Below are 18,293 nucleotides of genomic sequence, written 5' to 3' on the forward strand. Positions count from 1 at the left end.
GTAAACGGTCGCAGGCAGGTTCGGGCGCTTCTATGAAGTCACAGCGTCCGCGTGAAGTCCTGCGGTCAGCGGTGGGGGCTAGCATGGCCCTCGTGTAGAGGCCGCAAGAAAATCCGGGTATTAGTCTGGAACACGGTGTTGCACGTGTGGACACTACCAGTCCGACAGCGGCACGTCGGCACGATGACCTTAGGCATCCGTTATGACAAAGTGGCACCGGGATTGACAAACTGTCAGACTATATCACAACTGATGCAGCTGTATGTCACTGCGATTGTGTCAGGTAGGAGCAGAATGCCCGACGACTATGCCTGTAAGGCATCGTCATCACTCAGCTTTCAGGCCTTTAAAAGGACACCATAATCTATCCGGCCCCTCATTTTTCTGCCTGCAAACATGGCCGACTCACCTAGGGTATCAACTCAAACTGCCTCTACCGCCGCTCAACTTGAGCAGATCAACAAGGAGGATGCCTCTACTACCGCTCTTGACAATCCAGACCCATTTCTAGTGCACTTTGATGAGGGTGACTCAGCCAATCCAAAGGTACTTTCCAGTTGCTGCAAGACTATGTTGATGAGCTCACGAACTCATTTAGAACTGGTCTTTTGCCAAAAAGTGGTACCTCACCCTTGCTGGCGGTCTTCTGGTCCTCAATGCGTGCGTACGACATTTCTCGCGAAATATTAAACACTCAAGTTTTGTTCGTTTGCCCTATCTAGCACCTTCTCGAGTAGCGCCCCATCTGCTCTGGTACCTATCTTCATGGAGGAATTTGGAATATCCCAGGAGGTCGGAACGTTGACTATTTCGCTTTTCGTGTGCGGTTATTGTGTTGGCCCTTTGATTTGGGGACCGTTATCGGAACAGTACGGACGACGCCCAATATTCATTATATCTTTCTTCATATACATGGTCAGTTGGTCTCTTCATTTTTTTCCCTGTCTTTCACTCAATTATCTTTATATTTTAGTGCTTCCAAATTGGGTGTGCTTTGTCGCAGAACATCACATCCATTTTGATTTTCCGTTTCCTTGGGGGTACATTTGCAGCTGCTCCTTTAGCAAATTCAGGGTAGATACCGTTTGCTTCAATGGGAAAGTTCCATTTTTACAAGGCGAATCTTCTAGCGCACTCATATCGGACATCTGGGACGCAAGGGAACGCGGCACTGCTCTCGCGGTTTTCACTGTGGCTCCGTTTGCTGGACCAGGTATTGGACCAGTAGTAGCAGGATACCTTGTTGTAGCTGGTGTCTCATGGCACTGGCTTTTTTGGATATTGACTATTTTTGCAAGTCCTGTCTCCATTTTCTATCAGCCACAACTCACACATATTTTTAGGCCGGCGTCTGCTGGTTGCAGATTGTTTTCACGATCCCTGAGACATATAGGTGAGCGGATTTTAGGAAATGGCTTTTATTGGCTAAGCACTCATCCCTTAATTTTAGTCCGGTGCTTCTTGCCAAGAAAGCTAAAGAGATCCGGAAGCGCACTGGGGACGAGAGATACCATGCTGCCATTGAATCACAAAACATGACACTCTCGCAACGCATGGAAACTATTCTTGCTCGCCCTTTTAAAGTTCTCTTTCGTGAACCGATGTTGATTGCTATAACTCTGTATATGAGCGTAAGTGTAGCTATCTTGCAAATTGACGAGGATTGTTGACATTGGATCCTAGTTTGTCTACGGCTGTATATACCTGCTTTTCGAGGCCTATCCTGTGGTTTTCACCAAGGGGCATAACTTGAATGCGGGTGTGTCTGGACTCATGTTCCTTCCGCTGCCCATTGGCGGGTTTATTGCGGTTGCAACGGTGTGCATATTTCATCATATGCTTCCATGTTCTTATCATGCGTTTTAGTACATTCTCTTTTTTAACCCAAGTTACGAGCGCAAAGTTCAGGAATGCGCACCAAACCCTGTGCCGCCAGAGTTCAGATTGAGGGTCGCCATGGTCTCAGCGCCATTCTTTGCGGTATCGTTCTTTTGGTTTGCATGGACATCCTTTCCTAGTATTTCCCTGTGGGTCCCGATGATGTCGGGCGCATTGCTCGGATGGAGTATTTGCCTGATATTTGTACGTTGTCACAATTTGCATGCTGGCTTACAGCTCACGACGGTTTCGAAGCTTGCCCTGTTTAATTACATCATTGATGCATATTTGGCTGTCGCTGCCTCGGCGCTAGCTGCAAGTACTGTCGTCCGCAGTTTGTTCGGCGCTGCATTTCCTGTGAGCGAAGATACTACTTCCCTTTTCATGCATCGGCTGATCATTGTTCGCTCAGCTCTTCGCCACTCAGATGTACGATAGGCTTGGTCCTGAATGGGCTTCGTCACTACTCGGTTTCATTGCTCTGATCATGATGCCAATTCCCTTCGTACTGTCAAGGTAGATTTTATACGAGTCTCTGGTGCATCATGGTGAGCTAACGCTGAAATAGATATGGACCAATATTGAGACTCAAGTCGAAATATGCTCCTTCCGGACCACTACTTTCAAGCTCCCCGGCATAACTTAATAACTTATTTTATATATGACATCCCAAGTACCTATACATATACATACCGGATTCCCGACTCCCAACGTTAGTGGAAGAGGGCTCTTATCGAACACGATCGGTCTCTCATCTCCCAGAACCTGCGATGCCGAATACACCCGTGTTCAGGCCTTTTCGGCTACAATCATTTGACACCTTGTTTGTCGGAGACTTCTCAAGTTGTCCTTGTAGTCGTGGGGCAAGGCTTGGCGCCGACAAACAGCGCGCGCTCGTCGTGGTCGGTGGCGTGCGGCCGTGGGTAGCGAGGAACCCGACGAGAAGGGAGATGAGGGCGGGGGCACCTACTAGTTTACATAGCCAAGTAATATATTATTCCTTTGTATCACAAAGGTCAAGCCATAATTGTGACTTTTGATCCCGTGAGAATTAATAACTATTATCAGAACGCTTCCCGACTCCTTCGTTGGCAAATGACTGTAGCTAATCCTACGTGATTCTACTGTCAATGCATGATATTCCTTGAATCGTACTACAAACGTCCATCTTAACCAGTCTTAGCCAAGTGGTAAGCGTGACAGTAAAGAAATCTGTTGCGGGTTCGAAACCTGCTCAAAAATCAAAAAATCTTTTTCCTTTTACCACGCCTTGAGCATTCACTGGTCATGGATGGATCCTTCGAGGTCAAGGTATATCTTAAGTAGTCATGCACATGGCCAACTGGCACCAGAACAGATTAGAAATCTTGGGTGGCGCGGATTCCAATTTGGCATTCACTCACTGTGGACAGTTCTTCGGAGGCTCAGCGCTCAGCTGCGAAGCGTCTTGGCCAAAGTGATCACCACAGAACCGAAATCTGTATCTCCTGGACTGCGCAGGTCCGAAACCTGCTGACAACAAGTTTTTCTCTCTTGTAACACACCTTGACATTCACTCATGGATGGTTTCGTCGGAGGTTCATCCAAGAGGTCTTAGTCAAGTGGTTACCACAACAGAATCAAAATCTGTTTATCTTCAAGACTGTGCAGGTTCGAAACTTGCCTGATAAGTATGTAGGTTTTTTGTTCTACTGGAACACGCCTTAAAAATTCGTTCGTGGATGGTTTCTTCAGAGGTTCATGACAACTTCGTCCTGGCCACTTTAACAGAATCTAAATCTGTCTCTTGGATTGTGCCAGTGCAGGTTCGAAACCTGCCGACGATAAGGTTCTTCAAGTTTTTCTGTCAGAACACGCTTTGAAGATTCACTCATGGATGGTTTCTTCAGTTGTTCATCTTAACTGGTCTTAGCCAAGTGGTTACCGCAACAGAATCAAAATCTGTTTCTCTGCAACTGTGCAGGTTCGAAACTTGCCGAATAACAGGTCTTTTTTATTGGAACACACCTTGACATTGGCTCATGGATGGTTTCCTCAGAGGTCCACATAACTGGTCTTAGCCAAGTGGTTATCACAAGTTCCACAACAGAGTCCAAATCTGTTTCTCTTGGAGTTGGTTCGAAACCTACTGACAATATTTTTGGTGTGTAGATCCTCGGAGGTCCATCTTGACTACGCACAGTCATTGCGCTGAAACCTCTTTTATTTGATAGTCTGTCCATGAAAAGGAATTCACTTTCGTGCCCCACGATGACTTCAACTTGTCCTCAGAAAGTTTTCCATCTATGATCCGTAATCTATGGGCGTTCGAGAAGATGATTCAACGAGAATGCGATGCCGAGAACTTAAACACCGTTCATACACCGTGGGTGTTGATTCCATCAAGCTTGTTCATTGTTTATTCACTGTAAGTCATTCTTGGTCATCATTTCAATTTCTCACTGTACTGGCAATCTCATCTGACCAAGTGAAACCGTTGCGAATTATTGTACTTATTGCTACCTCTGCTACATATGCATTGCCTAAGCTTTCTGGTTCACTAAAATGATGTCAACTTTAAGTTGTGCTTTCTGAAAGTTATGTACACGGCATCTCAATGATTTGTGAGAACATGTCTATTGAAAGGTGCTCATTCTCATCACACATGTAGCATATTGTCCGACAACGAATTTTCCGCAGCTTTCCTCGATTCTTACCTTGGCTCGCTACTTCCCAAAGGATACTGCTGATGATGTACAATTAGTATACCTTCGATGCATTCTCCACAAGATAGCACACGACATTAGTACTTGTGGAACCAACTTGCTGCTGGCGAAGCTCGGCCTTTGTCTAGACATTAACGTTCATTAACATTCTCCAAAAGGTGGCAACTTGTGTATATACGACAAAATACTCAACCATCCTTTTAACTAGGGTATCTTCCATCGATTATGTTGTCGGGATCGGGCATGGTATAATTGGCGAAGCAATCATGCGCATAGTTGATCTCCCCAATTCGTTCATGCATCCCGCTGATGAAGCTGGGCAGCGCGCAGAGACCGTTCGAATCTTCCGTGCAACCATGGATCCCCGTCAGTGGCATCACACCATCGTTCAGAAGGAACCGGATATGAGTTGGCTCCTCTGAGGCTGGGCAACTGAGCACCTGCGCTACAAGCTGGCAGGCGAAAGGTGCAATCTGGCTAACAATGTAAGACTGATGTGATTGGTCAGATATGGAGGTAAGCGGTGGTTTACGAGACTGCGTACACGATGAGGGGGTATATGGTCGGTTGGCAGAGGACCAGTTGCAGCTAGACTGGTGAAGTTCAGAGCAGTGGTGACTGAGCCCTTCCGTCAGTAGTCTTGAATTGGAGAGGAAGGAAGCGGTAACATACTAGTGGAAATGATCACGTCGTGGCTAGCGTCCACATATATAGGTTGATTAAGAGGGAATGTGATGTTGCTCGAGTCAAGAGTGCTGTTGGTGCTGCTGTTCCAGACACTGATGGGAGTATGAGTGAGACGTGAGACTAGTTCTTGAACATAGCCAAGGCCTAGCGCTGCTGCTGTTGGATTACCTGGTCCGTAGCTGTACCAGAAGTCTTTGTTGACAATGAAGTCACATCAGTCAATCAGGCTGCAAGTTTAGCGCTCAATGTGCTCACTAAGATCTACAAATAGAGATTACCGCCAAGCTTAGTAAGAATCATTTTAGGGAACATACCATTGAAATATTCGTATCCTTCCCATTCTTTCTCAGTGAAAAGGTCGCAAAACTTGGAATACCCGAGGGCCACGGTCTGCAGAATGTCAGAAATCCATGAAGACGGTGTAGATGATGTAATTACCTCATAGGCGCATAGTTGCTGCATATAAAACAATCGTGAGATGGTCAAATTAAATCCTTGGATCATTGGTTGCAAGCGCATTTGAGCATCTTCGAGATAGATATTTGCCCATTTTCCAGCCTGAGTACCACCGAAGCGACCGATATCCGCATTATTGGAGTTGGTGCACACATCATAAGGAGCGAGGGTGTTGTTGAAGTTGTTCTCCTCGATGATAATCTCCTGGTGATAGTCGGTCTCGTAAGTTCTGACCCCAAAGAAGCCTGCAGCAAAGTTCAGGCTATCGATAGCATTATCAGGCACGGTGCACGCAGAAATATGAACGAATTGCTCACGCAGAATCCACCATGCGATCTATACAACATAAGCAAACCATCAGGGCACATTGTGAAACAAACGTTCGATGCAGGCAAACCTTCAGAAGTAGTACGGAATACTGGGAGGTCCGTGAAGGCATTAAGCAACTCGCCATATCTGTAGCGGAAGGCAACCCCATTGCTGAAGCTGATGGAGGGGGGCGTCAGTGAAAGTATCGTAGAGGACAGCGAACGTACAGCGAGTTGCGGCCGAAAGGCGTCAAGGTCTCCGCGCCCAACTTATATGTCCAGGTTGCCAAGAATTCCAAATCACCAGTGACACTGAAGCCTTCTTTCGATGCAGCAGCATGAATATCAGAGGCCAATCGAGAACCTCCGGAGCCAGATGTTGGATAGCGGGCGCCATGGCGCATCAAGAGATGCACTGCGTTGATGCCACACCCTTCCGGGATGACGGGAGATGCACCAGGAAGACCAAACGACTCCACGGAGTACAAGGGCGACAAGTTGCCCCAGTGACGCATCACATCGAAAGTGACGTTCGCGCCGTCTGCTGAATTGGGCCTCGACAAGGGAAATACATTTTCGATCTTAGAGAATGGGATAGCAGTGACAATGGCCGCAGGTTCAGCACCAGCTGAATTTTTTGATTAGAACGCAGGAAATATAATTAGCATTATCACTGACTAGGCGTTGGACCTGCATAACCGACTTGAGATGCATCCGGGAAGTAAGCGTCGATAGCAGTGTTGGTGGCACCGGGGGGAGGATAAGAATCAACGACGGTTGATCCTGCATAACTGGAAGCTGACTCTGCGGTGCAGAACGGCAGAGCGAGCAGCAGAACGATGGCAAGCATGGCTACCTCTCTAACTTATGATAAGTTAGAGAGGTCAGAAGGGGGCACTCGAGTTCCATACTTTATAGCAAATCATTATACATACGTGATCATAATTGTAGAAGTTCGATACCGAATAGAACGCGAACCGAACGCCACTAGGATGTAGACTCGTAACCGACTGTCAGTTACTCTTAAGTACTTGACGTAACAAGGATGAGGCTCAACATTCAATTCTAAAACTTGAATGTGGTCGTTTGGAACCCGGTGTAAGCTCGTTGCTTACCTGAGTTCCCATAATCAACATAAATACTGTCCGAGATAATCAAGCTTGAAGCTTGAGCTTTGATTATCACTGCCTTTTGGCCTAACGGTCTAGGCGTAACGGTTAAGGGACGACAGTCTTGACTACTTACACCGGGCAGCGCCACTGTCATCCTAGCCTAATTTAACATCTAAGCTTATGTATCATCGATCGACATTTCCCAGCAATATATATATCATCACTGATTCATTCCATTTTCGAGTGAGAGAGGTGCATATTATATTCATAAACACACTACGTAGTACTACTGGAAATACTCTGTGAAAAGGGTCAGAAAAGGTAAGAATGAAGTATCAGGCCTGCTGAGCACTGCTATCGATGTTCAGGATGTGTTTTAAGGGTGTAAGTATTTGGCGCTGCGCGCCGTATTAATAAGGTTTAGGCAAGAGTCTCGTTCTGTACTGAATTGACGCAACTTGTGCTGGGAAACGAGAATTTTCGGGGGAACTAGTGGTTTGACACTAGCTAGCACTCTAGTACTCACTGATCGCTCTAAAATGTTGTTGTCGTTTGGGACCCGAGTACCGCTAACCCTCACTAAACCTGTCCTATGTACTAGTAAGGTAAGCCTATGAGGAGCCCATCTTTGTTAGTTCCAACAGCCATTCTTTCGCTGACGCTGTCTGTTAATATCTTCCTCCCAATGTACACTGCGCCCGCTGCTTCATGTACGTTCTGATTCAGTTCGATACCTTCATTCGACAAAAACTCATCTCCTTTCGTGTAGTCCAAATTCTAATTTATCCGAGTTCAAGCGCCCACTGTTCACACCAGAGCTCAAATCACAAATATGACGTCGCCTTCACGCTCCCAGTGGCTTCCACGCATTCACCCCTTCGACATCTACCATAGGAACGCTTCGACACCGTCACCTACGAAGGACCGTTGGCCTTTATGAAATTAGCTATATTAACATATCACGAATGTAGTCTTTATGTTTGTTGATAATTAATAAACTCCCAAGTAACACTTAATGTTTTTTTTTTTCCACCTAGATGCATCTTCCTCCCAACCCGCATAACATTGCACCTACTTCAACGCTTATATTGGATCCCACGTCTCGCTCTAACCTGATTTCCGACAACTCCGTGGTTTGGTCGGTGTGACCTCAGTAAACCCGCGACTATTTATTCGACTTATTAATCAGGTACAAATACAATTCGGCACACAAGCTAATTGATACAAAGTATCTGCTCAAGGTACCGCTACTACTCAAGGATCAGCGAGTCATGGTGGATGCCGACGTGTGTCCACCTATCTCCCCCTCGGACAAGTACAGGATGGTGTGGTTGTGATGAATAGTCTTGAAACAGGTCACGGTCTCCTGACTGTGTGGGTATCTGGGACTGGGAGCTTTTCAAAATATGTGACCAATGTGGAAGGTATTTTGTTGCGAGGGTGCTTCGATTGCATATTCCGCACTGTAGAGAGTGAGCGGTCTTTATAAATATATCCTGTGTTAATAAAATTTTTGATCATACACTGCTCAGCTATCATAAAGTGACGGAGGTCATTGAATGGCTCTACACGCAGTTTGAGTTTCGGATGAGTAACAAGCGACAGTAGCCGCTGGGCCTACTCCATTTTGGAATAGCGAACCCTTCCAAAATACTTCGGCTCCCCAAAGCTCCCGAAAACAAGGAGTGGCCTTCCGAAGTACTTCGGCTACCCCAACTTGAAGCTCCCGAAAACAAGGTATGTGCGTTACCTCACTTACAGCAGAGGCCAATACCTGGGAGCCGAAGTATTTTGGAAGGGTAACGCTCATCACTCGTTTGCTGGGTGAGATGAAGATGCAAAATAAAATTATGACTACCGATGACAGGAACATGTATGTAGACATTGATATATATATACGGCAAGGTAGTGTGTTTGAGGTGGAGTGCAAGCTAGGAGAAGAGGAGTCCAAGATGCAGTAGAAGTCACTGAATAAATAACGTGAAGGCCGCACTGATAGTGGTAACTGACAAGCAGGATTGATAGGAAGAGGCAACGAGGGAGAGGATGTTGACTGCGAGCACGAGGGGGATCTAGTGCTGGATTTTCATCAGTAAACGGATGATTCCTTGATATGGTAGCCATGTGAACTACAGAAGGATACAATTCTGCTGTAGCCAAATATCATCATATATACCGTGAAAGATTTGATTTGTACATACATGGCCATCAGGGCCCGCGAATCCAGAGTTACATTAGCACTCCATGACAACGTTGTGATACTTCTGCCTCAAAGACGATACGGGTCAGTAGCGTAATAGAACCAATTATTTTGAGCATTGTCGTTTTGCCTTCTTTACGTTTTAAATTGCAACCTTATTCAATGCATTCTCTTGGCAAGTACCTTTGGCATGGATCAGCATATGGAGAATAGATTGAGACTTCGTAACAAAGTCGTCCTGTGGCACCATGAAAACGAGTAGGAGAGAGCAGTGTACTCCTCTCGATGACTTCTGATACTCGTCATTCTTTGGCTTTGATGTTTGGAATTAGGGCTACATGTAATGTCATTGAAAGGAAGTACACTTTGGCATTGGTCGACGTTTGTAGATAAGCTTGGGACCACGTAACAAAGTCATCACAAGGCGCCATGAAGACCAGCAAGGGATGACAGCGCACTCTTCGCAATCCCTCCCATCTTCATCATTGTTTCGTCTTTCATATGTTGATTTGAGATGATATGTGATGCGATGCATGGGAAGTATCCTTTGGCATTGGTTAACACATGTAGAATGTTATCAAACTTCTCAACAAAATTGTAACATGCCGCCATCATATCTGGCTGGCGACAGCAGGGCATACCTTCGGTTGTCCTTGTTCTCCCTCATTTTGGCTTGAGCTTTGCAAGGCTTTTCATAGCTGTTGCAACCACCGTCTACTACGCCCGGTCACGGTTTTCATTTACAAATTACATCAAATTCCCAATAATCCAATAAAGACTCTAGCGTTGTGGTAAACAGCTAGCTCGTTGGCAAATCTTCTCCATCGATCGCCAGACAGCCGCACATGTAACAAAAATCTCATCTGAGCTGAGCATTAAAACGAGTGGACTCAATGAGACCCGCTACTAATGGCAAAGTCAAACAGATGAGGACTTCTGATGTTGACGCGGCTGTGCATGTCACTGGTCCAGTATCACTGGCAAGTATCAGAGCCTCCGAGTCCTGGGTGTCATTTTGAGGAGAGAACGATGACGACAAGGAAGAGAGAATTGCTACTAGATAGCCATGGGGACCATGACAGTCTTTCAAAGTTTTGGGAGGCACGAACAACTCCTCCGAGTCTGTACACCTGTGCCAGTGGCGTCGAACCTTCTTGAACTGGGCAGTCAGGGTTGACAGCTGTCTGAGGACTTGTAAAACGCCGTGAATGATACGGATACGAGCTCAAAACTTGCACATTGTGTCCGGTTGGTGCACTTGACGAGATTTGAGTATCAGATATGATCAAGCTCGTGAGTAAAGTTAACATGGTGGTTATCCCTGCCAGGTCAGAATGAGGATGCTGTGAACATCGGATCTTATTCGAGCATGTCTGACTGAAGGAGAATGAGCATTGAGTACTAGTAGATGGACAGTCTGACTCGGACTTGGAAGACAAGGGCAACTTGAACTTGAACACTCCAACTGAGTTCAGGCTGCTTGCTCATTTCACAAACCTCGATGTTACTCGAGTAACGGCCAGTGATGGCTGCCTCCTGCCACATATCCCTGGTGAATCATCGTGAGAGGCGGTGTGAAAGAGGAGCATGGATGACTTAAGATATCATGAGGATGCAAAGTAAGCTGTCCTTTCAAGTTGATCACTGGCAGGGCTTGGCGGATGCGCTGACTCGGACCTGGTCGGTTACTACTAGTGTAGTGGGCCCGGGCCTAATACAAGGTCCAACTTGAAGTTAGGTCGTTGAAGAGATCTGGGTCACCCCAACTCAGAGACCGGCAAGCTCACTGGCAGGCTCGCCTGAGCTGCACCCCATTCAAGCTAAGCCTCCCACTGCTGCAGCTGGCAGGTTGATCGTCATGTTACTACTTCTGTAACGCAGTGCCGCATACTCAGGCTCGTGTGTGGGCTTTATCGCGATGATCATGATGGCATGATCAATGGACGAACGGACTGCGGCCGCAGCAAACTTGAACTTGAACTTGAATGACTCGGATGCCTTCAAGTTGAAACGGTTGAGGAGCCGATGGGTTGGAAAGGACTCGCATGTCACCGTGACATCATGATAGTACAAGTAGTAGGACTAGTATCATGACTGATTCACCCGGATCATCTACCTGAAAAATTAGTACAAAGTCAGTAGTACTAGTAGGTAGTACTAGTAGTATGTTCAGCTAGTCACGGTCACGGTAGCACCATGCCTCAAAACCGGCTGCCAGCTCTCGGAAAAGTGTAATATTTGCATCCTCTCCATTCAAAGAATATATTTTGATTCAGATATCTCAAATTACAAGTACTATTGATGGGTATCATGACTCAGATGTCACGGTCACCGGTGGGCTATATCACAAGTCAGAAAGAGACCTGGTAGTCGTCTTCGTTGTCCTCAAACTCAGACTGGTCCTGGTCATCGCCCTCACCGTGAAGTCCTATCTCCACGTTATCCAGATCACCGAGCCTCTCACCATCTTCAGATTTGCACTCCTGGTCATCCGTGTCCTCGTCTTCTTCCTCGCCTCCTTCATCACTGCAGTCATTCCCTTCGCCCTCGCAGGATTGAATGTCACTCTCCCAGTCCATATGGTCATTGGCCTCAGTTGTTTCTGGGTTATCCAAGAGGTCCAGGTTTGCACAATCTCTTGTCAACTCCCGCTGGGCAGTAGGGTGTCCAACGCCATAATGCGTGTAGCGCATGAACATATCTCGGTCGACAAAGCTGAATGGTTGATGGATTAAGTGAGGAAGATTGGAAGAAAGATCACACTTACATGCCTACATAGAACGCTTCCCAATCATCCAATTCATCGCATGGACGTCCAAAGGACTTTCCATGCTGAAGAGAGGTGGTTCTGCGATCAGAGGTAAATGCCGGAATCAGATGCACACTTCGAATGACTTGGCCAGGATCAAGGAACCCAAATGCATCTCGGTCAGACTCTTCGACAAAGGCTACCTTTGGAAGCTGAGCGCAATTCATCCCTGACCGGTGGTCTGTCAAGAGTGCTAGCCATCTGACATAAAGGACCTCAATTTGGTGCTTTTTGACCAGACCGTTAACCTTGAGCCAGGCATCCATATGATAAATGCCCAGAACACGGGCGTACCAGTATGGATGTTGGGGTCTTGTTTCCCCAGATAAGACCATAACATCCGGGTGCGTCCTAGTATTGACAGCACCATACTCTTGTCTAAGGTCATAAGTCGTATAATGAACCTGTTGAATTGAACGATTGAACACTAGCAAAGTGTACAATCTGTGCAACATACCTGCATTGTTTGAACGACATATAGCCTGCTGTCTGAGATTACGACTGAATTCCGCTCTTCATCGGTAAAGACATGGTCGCAATAGCCGATGTCTAAGTTTCGAAGTCTATATAAAATGTGGTCCTTGAGCTTTGGTATGAACCCCTGCACATGGTTGTGAACAACTTAAACGATGAGGAGAGGGAGACCTACTGCTACAGCTGGATCATCGCTATGATCCCGAAGAAAACTAAATATATCCAACGGGTTGTTGTGGCTAAGTGTCGGTATGCAGTGATGCTCCTTCAGTGAGATGCGTGAGTCCATTGGTGACTGCTCCTTAGTGCAGGAGCTGGGTTCTGCCTCTGCAACTTTCTGAAGGATTCGACGACGACGCTCGTGCTTGGCGAGTTGAGCCGAGGTGTCTAGCTTACTGGTCAGCAGATAAAAAGCTTTAAGTGCTCGATGCGCCAACTCTCCCTGACCAGAAATTAATCAACACCAGAAGCTATTGCAGACGTTCACCCACCATTTGTGACGTATATGAGTCTGTCGTCCCAAAAAGCTGGATTGACCGCAGATAGTCCCCCATAGCATGATATTCGTAAGTGTTTAAATTAAATTTTTTGACCCTTCGACCACCACTCCCAGCATCTGCGTCGTGGCAGCCTAAGTGTTCACGAGCGGCCTTGCGCTCGTGAGCAGCCCTTTCTTTTGGTAACTCCAAGGTGGAGAAAGCAGCGCAGGTAAAATCTCGAAACTTACGCAACTGACCGGACAGCGTCTTAAATGTGCTACTCAATGTCAACAAGGTGGTGTCAGAATGCATCCGCAGTTTTGCAAGGGCATGCCATTGAGCAAACCTGTACAGCAGTGATTGTACAGCGGCATCATGGTCTGCCGGGAAAAGCCCTTCAAAGACTGGCATGGCGCACTGAGATAAGATATCAACAGTAGGCGTTAGCAACTGCATCAAAAAGACAGACCTGGAGAATGTCTTTGAAGTCTCTTGCGGCAAGCCTTTTCATTTCGGAGGTGTTATTGGCAAATTTGCGAATGACACCATTACCATACGACGGGATGTGGCGAAATCTATGTTTGAGGCAATTACTTTCACATCGGCAAAAAGAGGCTTAGTGAACAAACCTCTGGTCAAGACGTGCGACCAGGCCTGTCACCACCAGGAAGCGCATAGAGTAGTCGGATGAGATGGGTGAATAGGGCTTTCCAGGTGCCTAGCTCACACTCGTGCATGAAATCCACAACAAGCATGCAAAAAGCATCGAGTCCTAGCGGTCCGAGTTTTTCTGCAAATGTGTTCTAGTAAAAAAATCAGTTTCAGATGAAAAGGTAACTGATTTTCGAGGTACTCACCAAAGTTGGCACCCAGGACCCTTCTCCAAGAGTGGCCTGCACCTTTGAGCCATCAACGGTATTTCCTGACCTGTAGATGAATTCACAGGCATCCGTTACCCTTTCCAAGCAGTAAGTCCTAAGGCTGGCTAGGCGATCTCGCATGTCTCTACATAGGCCAAGGAGGTCGAACGAAGATTTCCGCATGAGACAGCGCGGACATGGGCAAGAGCCCATATCTTTGATGGTGGCTATTAAAACCCTTAAGTATCATTAGCATCTTCTCAACGAAAAACAAAGGAAAGGAGCATACTTTTCTGGATAATCCGCAGAGTAAGTGAAGATGCGAGGAAATACTCGTCTTAATATTCCGTCTGGACACTTGATCACAATTCCATGGCAGTATGCTTGGAGAAATTCCACATCCAGTAGACGGTTCCAGCACCCATGAAATAAGTCTCGCCTGACAATGGGCGTGAAGAGCTGCCATACCACTCTTGGATATCCTAGGTAGGCTACTGAGAATGTCCTTGACGTTATCCGGAAGCTGAAAATCAAGATGAGAGACATACGTTGCTAGAGGGAATCCACCTACAGAAGGCAAAAATCCCACCAGATGACACGCACCAGATTTGGGTGCCGATCGTGCGTACTTCGTTAAATTTCCAAAGTATAAGTACAGGGGCCAAGCCTTGGCGGTCCCGAAGCTTGTGAGATGAGTTGCATCTGAAAAAAACATAAGTCCGGCAACGACGCGCTCCAGCGAGCAACTAGGTTCTTTTGGGTGCCTCTGTAGGTCATCCTGAGCCTGTAGCCAGGAGTCGGAGGTATAAAGTTCATCAAATATGCGCTCTTGATGGCCATCTAGGGGGTCCTTCCATAAGCACTTGAAGGGGAGGAGGTGGAAAGCATTAGCTTGAACATCGGCAAACGCAGAACGAATCGCTCCTATGAGCGGTCGATAATGAAATCCGGGAACACTAAATGTCCTGGTGGGATCATCCGTTGATTTTGTGGGTATGTTCAACATAATGTCGGTCTCTAACCAGTCGTCTGGAAAAGTGGCGCTCCCCTTTCCTCTGCTATTGTCCAGCGCCTGCAAACTCCTCCTCACGGAAAATCCATCCAGGTCCCTAGGATTGAAGTCCTGCGCCTGGATGACTTCTTTGACAAGGCGTGATATTTCGGTCTCGGACTTTTGATGACTCCCAGAGTTCATCCAAGTCATAAGGCGGTAGGTAGTCATGTTGGAGAATGGATAGGGCGGTTGAAGAGGTGGATTAGGCGCCTGAGTACCAACCATATCAGTAGCGGTCGGACAGACTTTAGCTAGTAGGGACGATGGAATGAATTTGTTGGGCTCGAAGGACGGGCACCTAGGATATAATCGACTGAGTCCTACCGCGTTAAACGCAGTTTGAAGAGAATTACACAGGGTCAAAAGGACCCTTTGAATTCTTCTCTGGGGTGGATTCTCAGCAACAAGAGGCGGGTCATTCCCAGAAGAATCTGACAGGTTGATATCTTCATCCGCAGGTAGGAATTCCTTGAAATTTCTTGGGACCGGCCTAAGCGAAGGACGTTGACCTGGGCCCACTGGTGAGTCATGAACGATATGGTACGAGTGAGGGCATAAATGTTAAGAAGGTACACACCTGGAATATCTCCATCATCATCAACCCCCATCGCAACCTCCAAAATATCAGAGTCGTGGAATGCAAATGTCGGAGTACTAGCACGTGGGGCACTGGGTCGGTTGATAGGCCCCAGAGGTGTGCTGAATACCCTTGTGTCGCAAGGAGCTATGGGTTTCAGGCAGCGATCCTTTGTAACTTGGATCGGTCCGAGCTATCATGGAGGGTAAGTGACTCAAACTTCGAGGAACGTCATGGTGGGGCAAAGTATGGATCAGGAACTTACGCTGGGAGTACTATTATATCTTGCCCGGGCCCGCCTTTTCTCAGTAGCTAAAGTGCTTGCCCTTTGGTAATGTTTACAGATAGAGCGATGTCTGCTGAGTCCGCAAAAATTGGTATTCCTTTCCCAAGAGCAATGTGGCGCACTGCAGGACACCATTGAAAGGATGAGGATGAGGAACAGAATCCAAGGCGGTCGAGAAAGACCCATTCCCCCTCCGACTTGGAAGCTACCATGACGATTTGGTGATGATAGTATTTTACAGAGAAGATGTCACAGTCATTATTACCATGGAACAGCCCAATCATCAGGGCGCCCTCATTAGGCATTGCCACATGTATCAATGCGGTTCGAACTTCCAACTCATACTAGTAGATCAGTTTGACTTAATGTAGTAGTGTCACGGTAATGAGACTGGGCAGAGCATGGCAGGTACTAAGATGATATAACAAGCGACAAATACACTTCCAGGATTGATTCCAGTACATAGTTGAGTTAACTCATATAAGTGATGCAGAAAATAGTGGTTTAAGTTGAATACAAAAGACGACTGATATTAAGTTGCTAAGATAAAACACAAAGGATGTTGCAGAAAGAATCAGAGTCGACATTCTTCATCGAATGGGCACCACTATGACACCAAGGACTGCATAGGAGGCTTGTAATCTGGCATCAGATCCATTGCCTTCTCAACTCTTTGTGCCCAAGCATCTTCCTCGCGCTTCAGGATGGTCAAAAAGTGGGTATACTGCCGGACTCGATATTGTGATGCGACATAGTTTGAATACAGTGAGTCGATACTGTATTGGGTAAACAGTGTATCTTGCACATCTTCATCCAAGTTGATTGCGTCCAGCTCCATCTTATATTAACTTAGTGCTCGCTGCTAATTAAGACAAGGTAATCCTCGTACCATGTATGACTGTTTTTCATGCCTGCGCCCAAGGTATTCTACCTTTGAAAAATCATTAGGCAATTCCGGCATGTCATTTATGTTACCGTGCAGTGAGGTTTCTATATCACAAGATGATGAAGACAGTGACATTCTGGTTTAAGTTTAACTAGAACGTGAAAGCTATCCATTTATAATTTATTTTGATCGGAGCATTTGATGTTTTGAAGCGCCGCTTGGAATTACTATGAACAGGCTGGGGCTGGTTGACACTGCGGCGGTGGCATTATGAAGCTCTGCGCTCATGAGGGCCGTGCATCCTACTCCTAAGACGACAATTTTGAAGTTCCAAATTAAGGAGACAAGTTCAACATGTGATCCAATGATTCGCCCTATCCAACATGCGGGTACTACTAGTAGTAGTGGGCACGTGAAGACCAATTTCCAAGTCGTGGTAGTAGTGAGCTGTGGAATATATGCCACGCAAAGGAGGTGATGATTCTCATTCAGACCATCTGCCTCTCGAAGCTGAGACTCAATGAGTTTCTCTCAAAGTTACTGAATAATGGACGAGATGAAGTTCCTGCTTACCTCTCGCGAATCCAGAACAGGCCAACGACCTTTTTAACATTGGCCTTCTTCGCGTTATCCTATCGCAGGACTCGCATATGCACTGAGGCAGTCGAATAACTTGGAAATGGTGAAACAGAGACACACAGTCATGAGATGTCTTTATAAGACGCCTGCGCATTGAGGGACTTCACCTGAATGAACGGACTATCAGAGCTTGGAGTTGTCTGACCTTTCAAAGTGGCTGGTGACTTGTGAAGGACTGCCGACGTCATGGTAGTTCTCAGATGCAAGCATCATCATCAGGCTTGACTCCCAACATACGTAGGAATGTGCACTGCGCATTCAGGAAGTTCATAGATTATACACGCTTTTTGTTAGCTGACCGTAATTTGAAAAAAATTTAAATTAAATTAAATGATCGTGAAAACATCAAAAACCACCTACTTACTAAGGGAGATGAACGTCGACTGTTGCGCGAGAGGAAGAGGCATCAATTCAGCGAGCAGGAGGCCAACGAGGCCTGCCTGTATGCGACAGAGCGCAGAGGCCTATAAGTGGTATGCCAATGAGTGGTGGTGTAAGGATATCGACGACCTTGCTGTTTTTCATTTCCCAATATGGAATTCAAGATGTGTGTGTTTCGATTTCGAATCAGTTTTCCGAAGTCCACTTTCGACTCGAGTTTCGGCCAAATTCGACTCTAGCTTACTTTGAACTTTTGAGCCCGAACACAGAGTGACTCTGCGTGACTCGTAAGTACATCGTGGTACTAGTCAGCTGATATACAGCTAATACCAACTACGACTCGTTCTTAACTTTTCAGCGCCTACTATGCCGCATGGCCCGCGTCAAGACATTTACTGAAATATAATACATCCCACTGTGACTGTTTGAGAGACTGGTCCACGGTTGACTCGACGACTGTTTACCTGGACTTGGAAGACTCTGTACCCTGCCTCTGTGCAAA

The 18,293-nt window shown here is 46.5% G+C and overlaps 4 protein-coding genes across 4 annotated transcripts; 2 read left to right on the forward strand and 2 right to left on the reverse strand.

Moving 5' to 3' along the window:
* The first annotated feature begins 45 nt into the window (after positions 1 to 45).
* On the forward strand, positions 46 to 2,946 carry DFJ58DRAFT_675602 (major facilitator superfamily domain-containing protein). The gene is made up of 11 exons (XM_041383102.1): positions 46 to 546; positions 599 to 660; positions 723 to 915; positions 974 to 1,074; positions 1,131 to 1,302; positions 1,344 to 1,393; positions 1,451 to 1,631; positions 1,684 to 1,818; positions 1,867 to 2,235; positions 2,291 to 2,394; positions 2,447 to 2,946. The coding sequence occupies exons 1-11, from the start codon at positions 397 to 399 to the stop codon at positions 2,517 to 2,519; spliced, it is 1,590 nt and encodes a 529-aa protein (XP_041250689.1). The 5' UTR covers positions 46 to 396; the 3' UTR covers positions 2,520 to 2,946.
* A 1,762-nt stretch (positions 2,947 to 4,708) lies between these two features.
* Positions 4,709 to 6,978, reverse strand: DFJ58DRAFT_757169 (histidine phosphatase superfamily). The gene is made up of 10 exons (XM_041388179.1): positions 6,946 to 6,978; positions 6,713 to 6,886; positions 6,263 to 6,662; positions 6,124 to 6,212; positions 6,044 to 6,062; positions 5,709 to 5,988; positions 5,585 to 5,660; positions 5,272 to 5,462; positions 4,777 to 5,119; positions 4,709 to 4,747 (listed from the first exon to the last, which is right to left on the reverse strand). The coding sequence occupies exons 2-9, from the start codon at positions 6,882 to 6,884 to the stop codon at positions 4,784 to 4,786; spliced, it is 1,563 nt and encodes a 520-aa protein (XP_041250690.1). The 5' UTR covers positions 6,885 to 6,886; positions 6,946 to 6,978; the 3' UTR covers positions 4,709 to 4,747; positions 4,777 to 4,783.
* Positions 6,979 to 7,620: 642 nt separating this feature from the next.
* On the forward strand, positions 7,621 to 8,162 carry DFJ58DRAFT_757180 (uncharacterized protein). Its single transcript, XM_041388180.1, has 2 exons — positions 7,621 to 7,856; positions 7,916 to 8,162. The coding sequence occupies exons 1-2, from the start codon at positions 7,760 to 7,762 to the stop codon at positions 8,038 to 8,040; spliced, it is 222 nt and encodes a 73-aa protein (XP_041250691.1). The 5' UTR covers positions 7,621 to 7,759; the 3' UTR covers positions 8,041 to 8,162.
* Positions 8,163 to 10,747: 2,585 nt separating this feature from the next.
* On the reverse strand, positions 10,748 to 11,925 carry DFJ58DRAFT_836216 (uncharacterized protein; the record flags this gene model as incomplete). Its single annotated transcript, XM_041392285.1, has 4 exons — positions 10,748 to 10,895; positions 11,134 to 11,187; positions 11,238 to 11,428; positions 11,710 to 11,925. 4 exons carry the CDS (start codon positions 11,923 to 11,925, stop codon positions 10,748 to 10,750), a joined length of 609 nt encoding a protein of 202 aa, XP_041250692.1.
* Positions 11,926 to 18,293: the final 6,368 nt, after the last annotated feature.

This window comes from Suillus subalutaceus (assembly GCF_016647625.1).
Source record: "Suillus subalutaceus strain FC151 chromosome Unknown DFJ58scaffold_3, whole genome shotgun sequence".
NCBI classification, from domain to species: Eukaryota; Fungi; Basidiomycota; class Agaricomycetes; order Boletales; family Suillaceae; genus Suillus; species Suillus subalutaceus.

Coding starts and splice junctions, on each gene's coding strand:
- DFJ58DRAFT_757180 (XM_041388180.1), top strand. CDS start 7,760: ATGAGGAGCCCATCTTTGTTAGTTCCAACAGCCATTCTTTCGCTGACG. Junction 7,857..7,915: donor CACTGCGCCCGCTGCTTCAT/GTACGTTCTGAT, acceptor CCTTTCGTGTAG/TCCAAATTCTAATTTATCCG.
- DFJ58DRAFT_757169 (XM_041388179.1), bottom strand. CDS start 6,884: ATGCTTGCCATCGTTCTGCTGCTCGCTCTGCCGTTCTGCACCGCAGAG. Junction 6,213..6,262: donor CCTTTCGGCCGCAACTCGCT/GTACGTTCGCTG, acceptor CCCCTCCATCAG/CTTCAGCAATGGGGTTGCCT. Junction 5,661..5,708: donor AGCAACTATGCGCCTATGAG/GTAATTACATCA, acceptor GACATTCTGCAG/ACCGTGGCCCTCGGGTATTC.
- DFJ58DRAFT_675602 (XM_041383102.1), top strand. CDS start 397: ATGGCCGACTCACCTAGGGTATCAACTCAAACTGCCTCTACCGCCGCT. Junction 661..722: donor GGTCTTCTGGTCCTCAATGC/GTGCGTACGACA, acceptor TGCCCTATCTAG/CACCTTCTCGAGTAGCGCCC. Junction 1,632..1,683: donor CTATAACTCTGTATATGAGC/GTAAGTGTAGCT, acceptor ATTGGATCCTAG/TTTGTCTACGGCTGTATATA.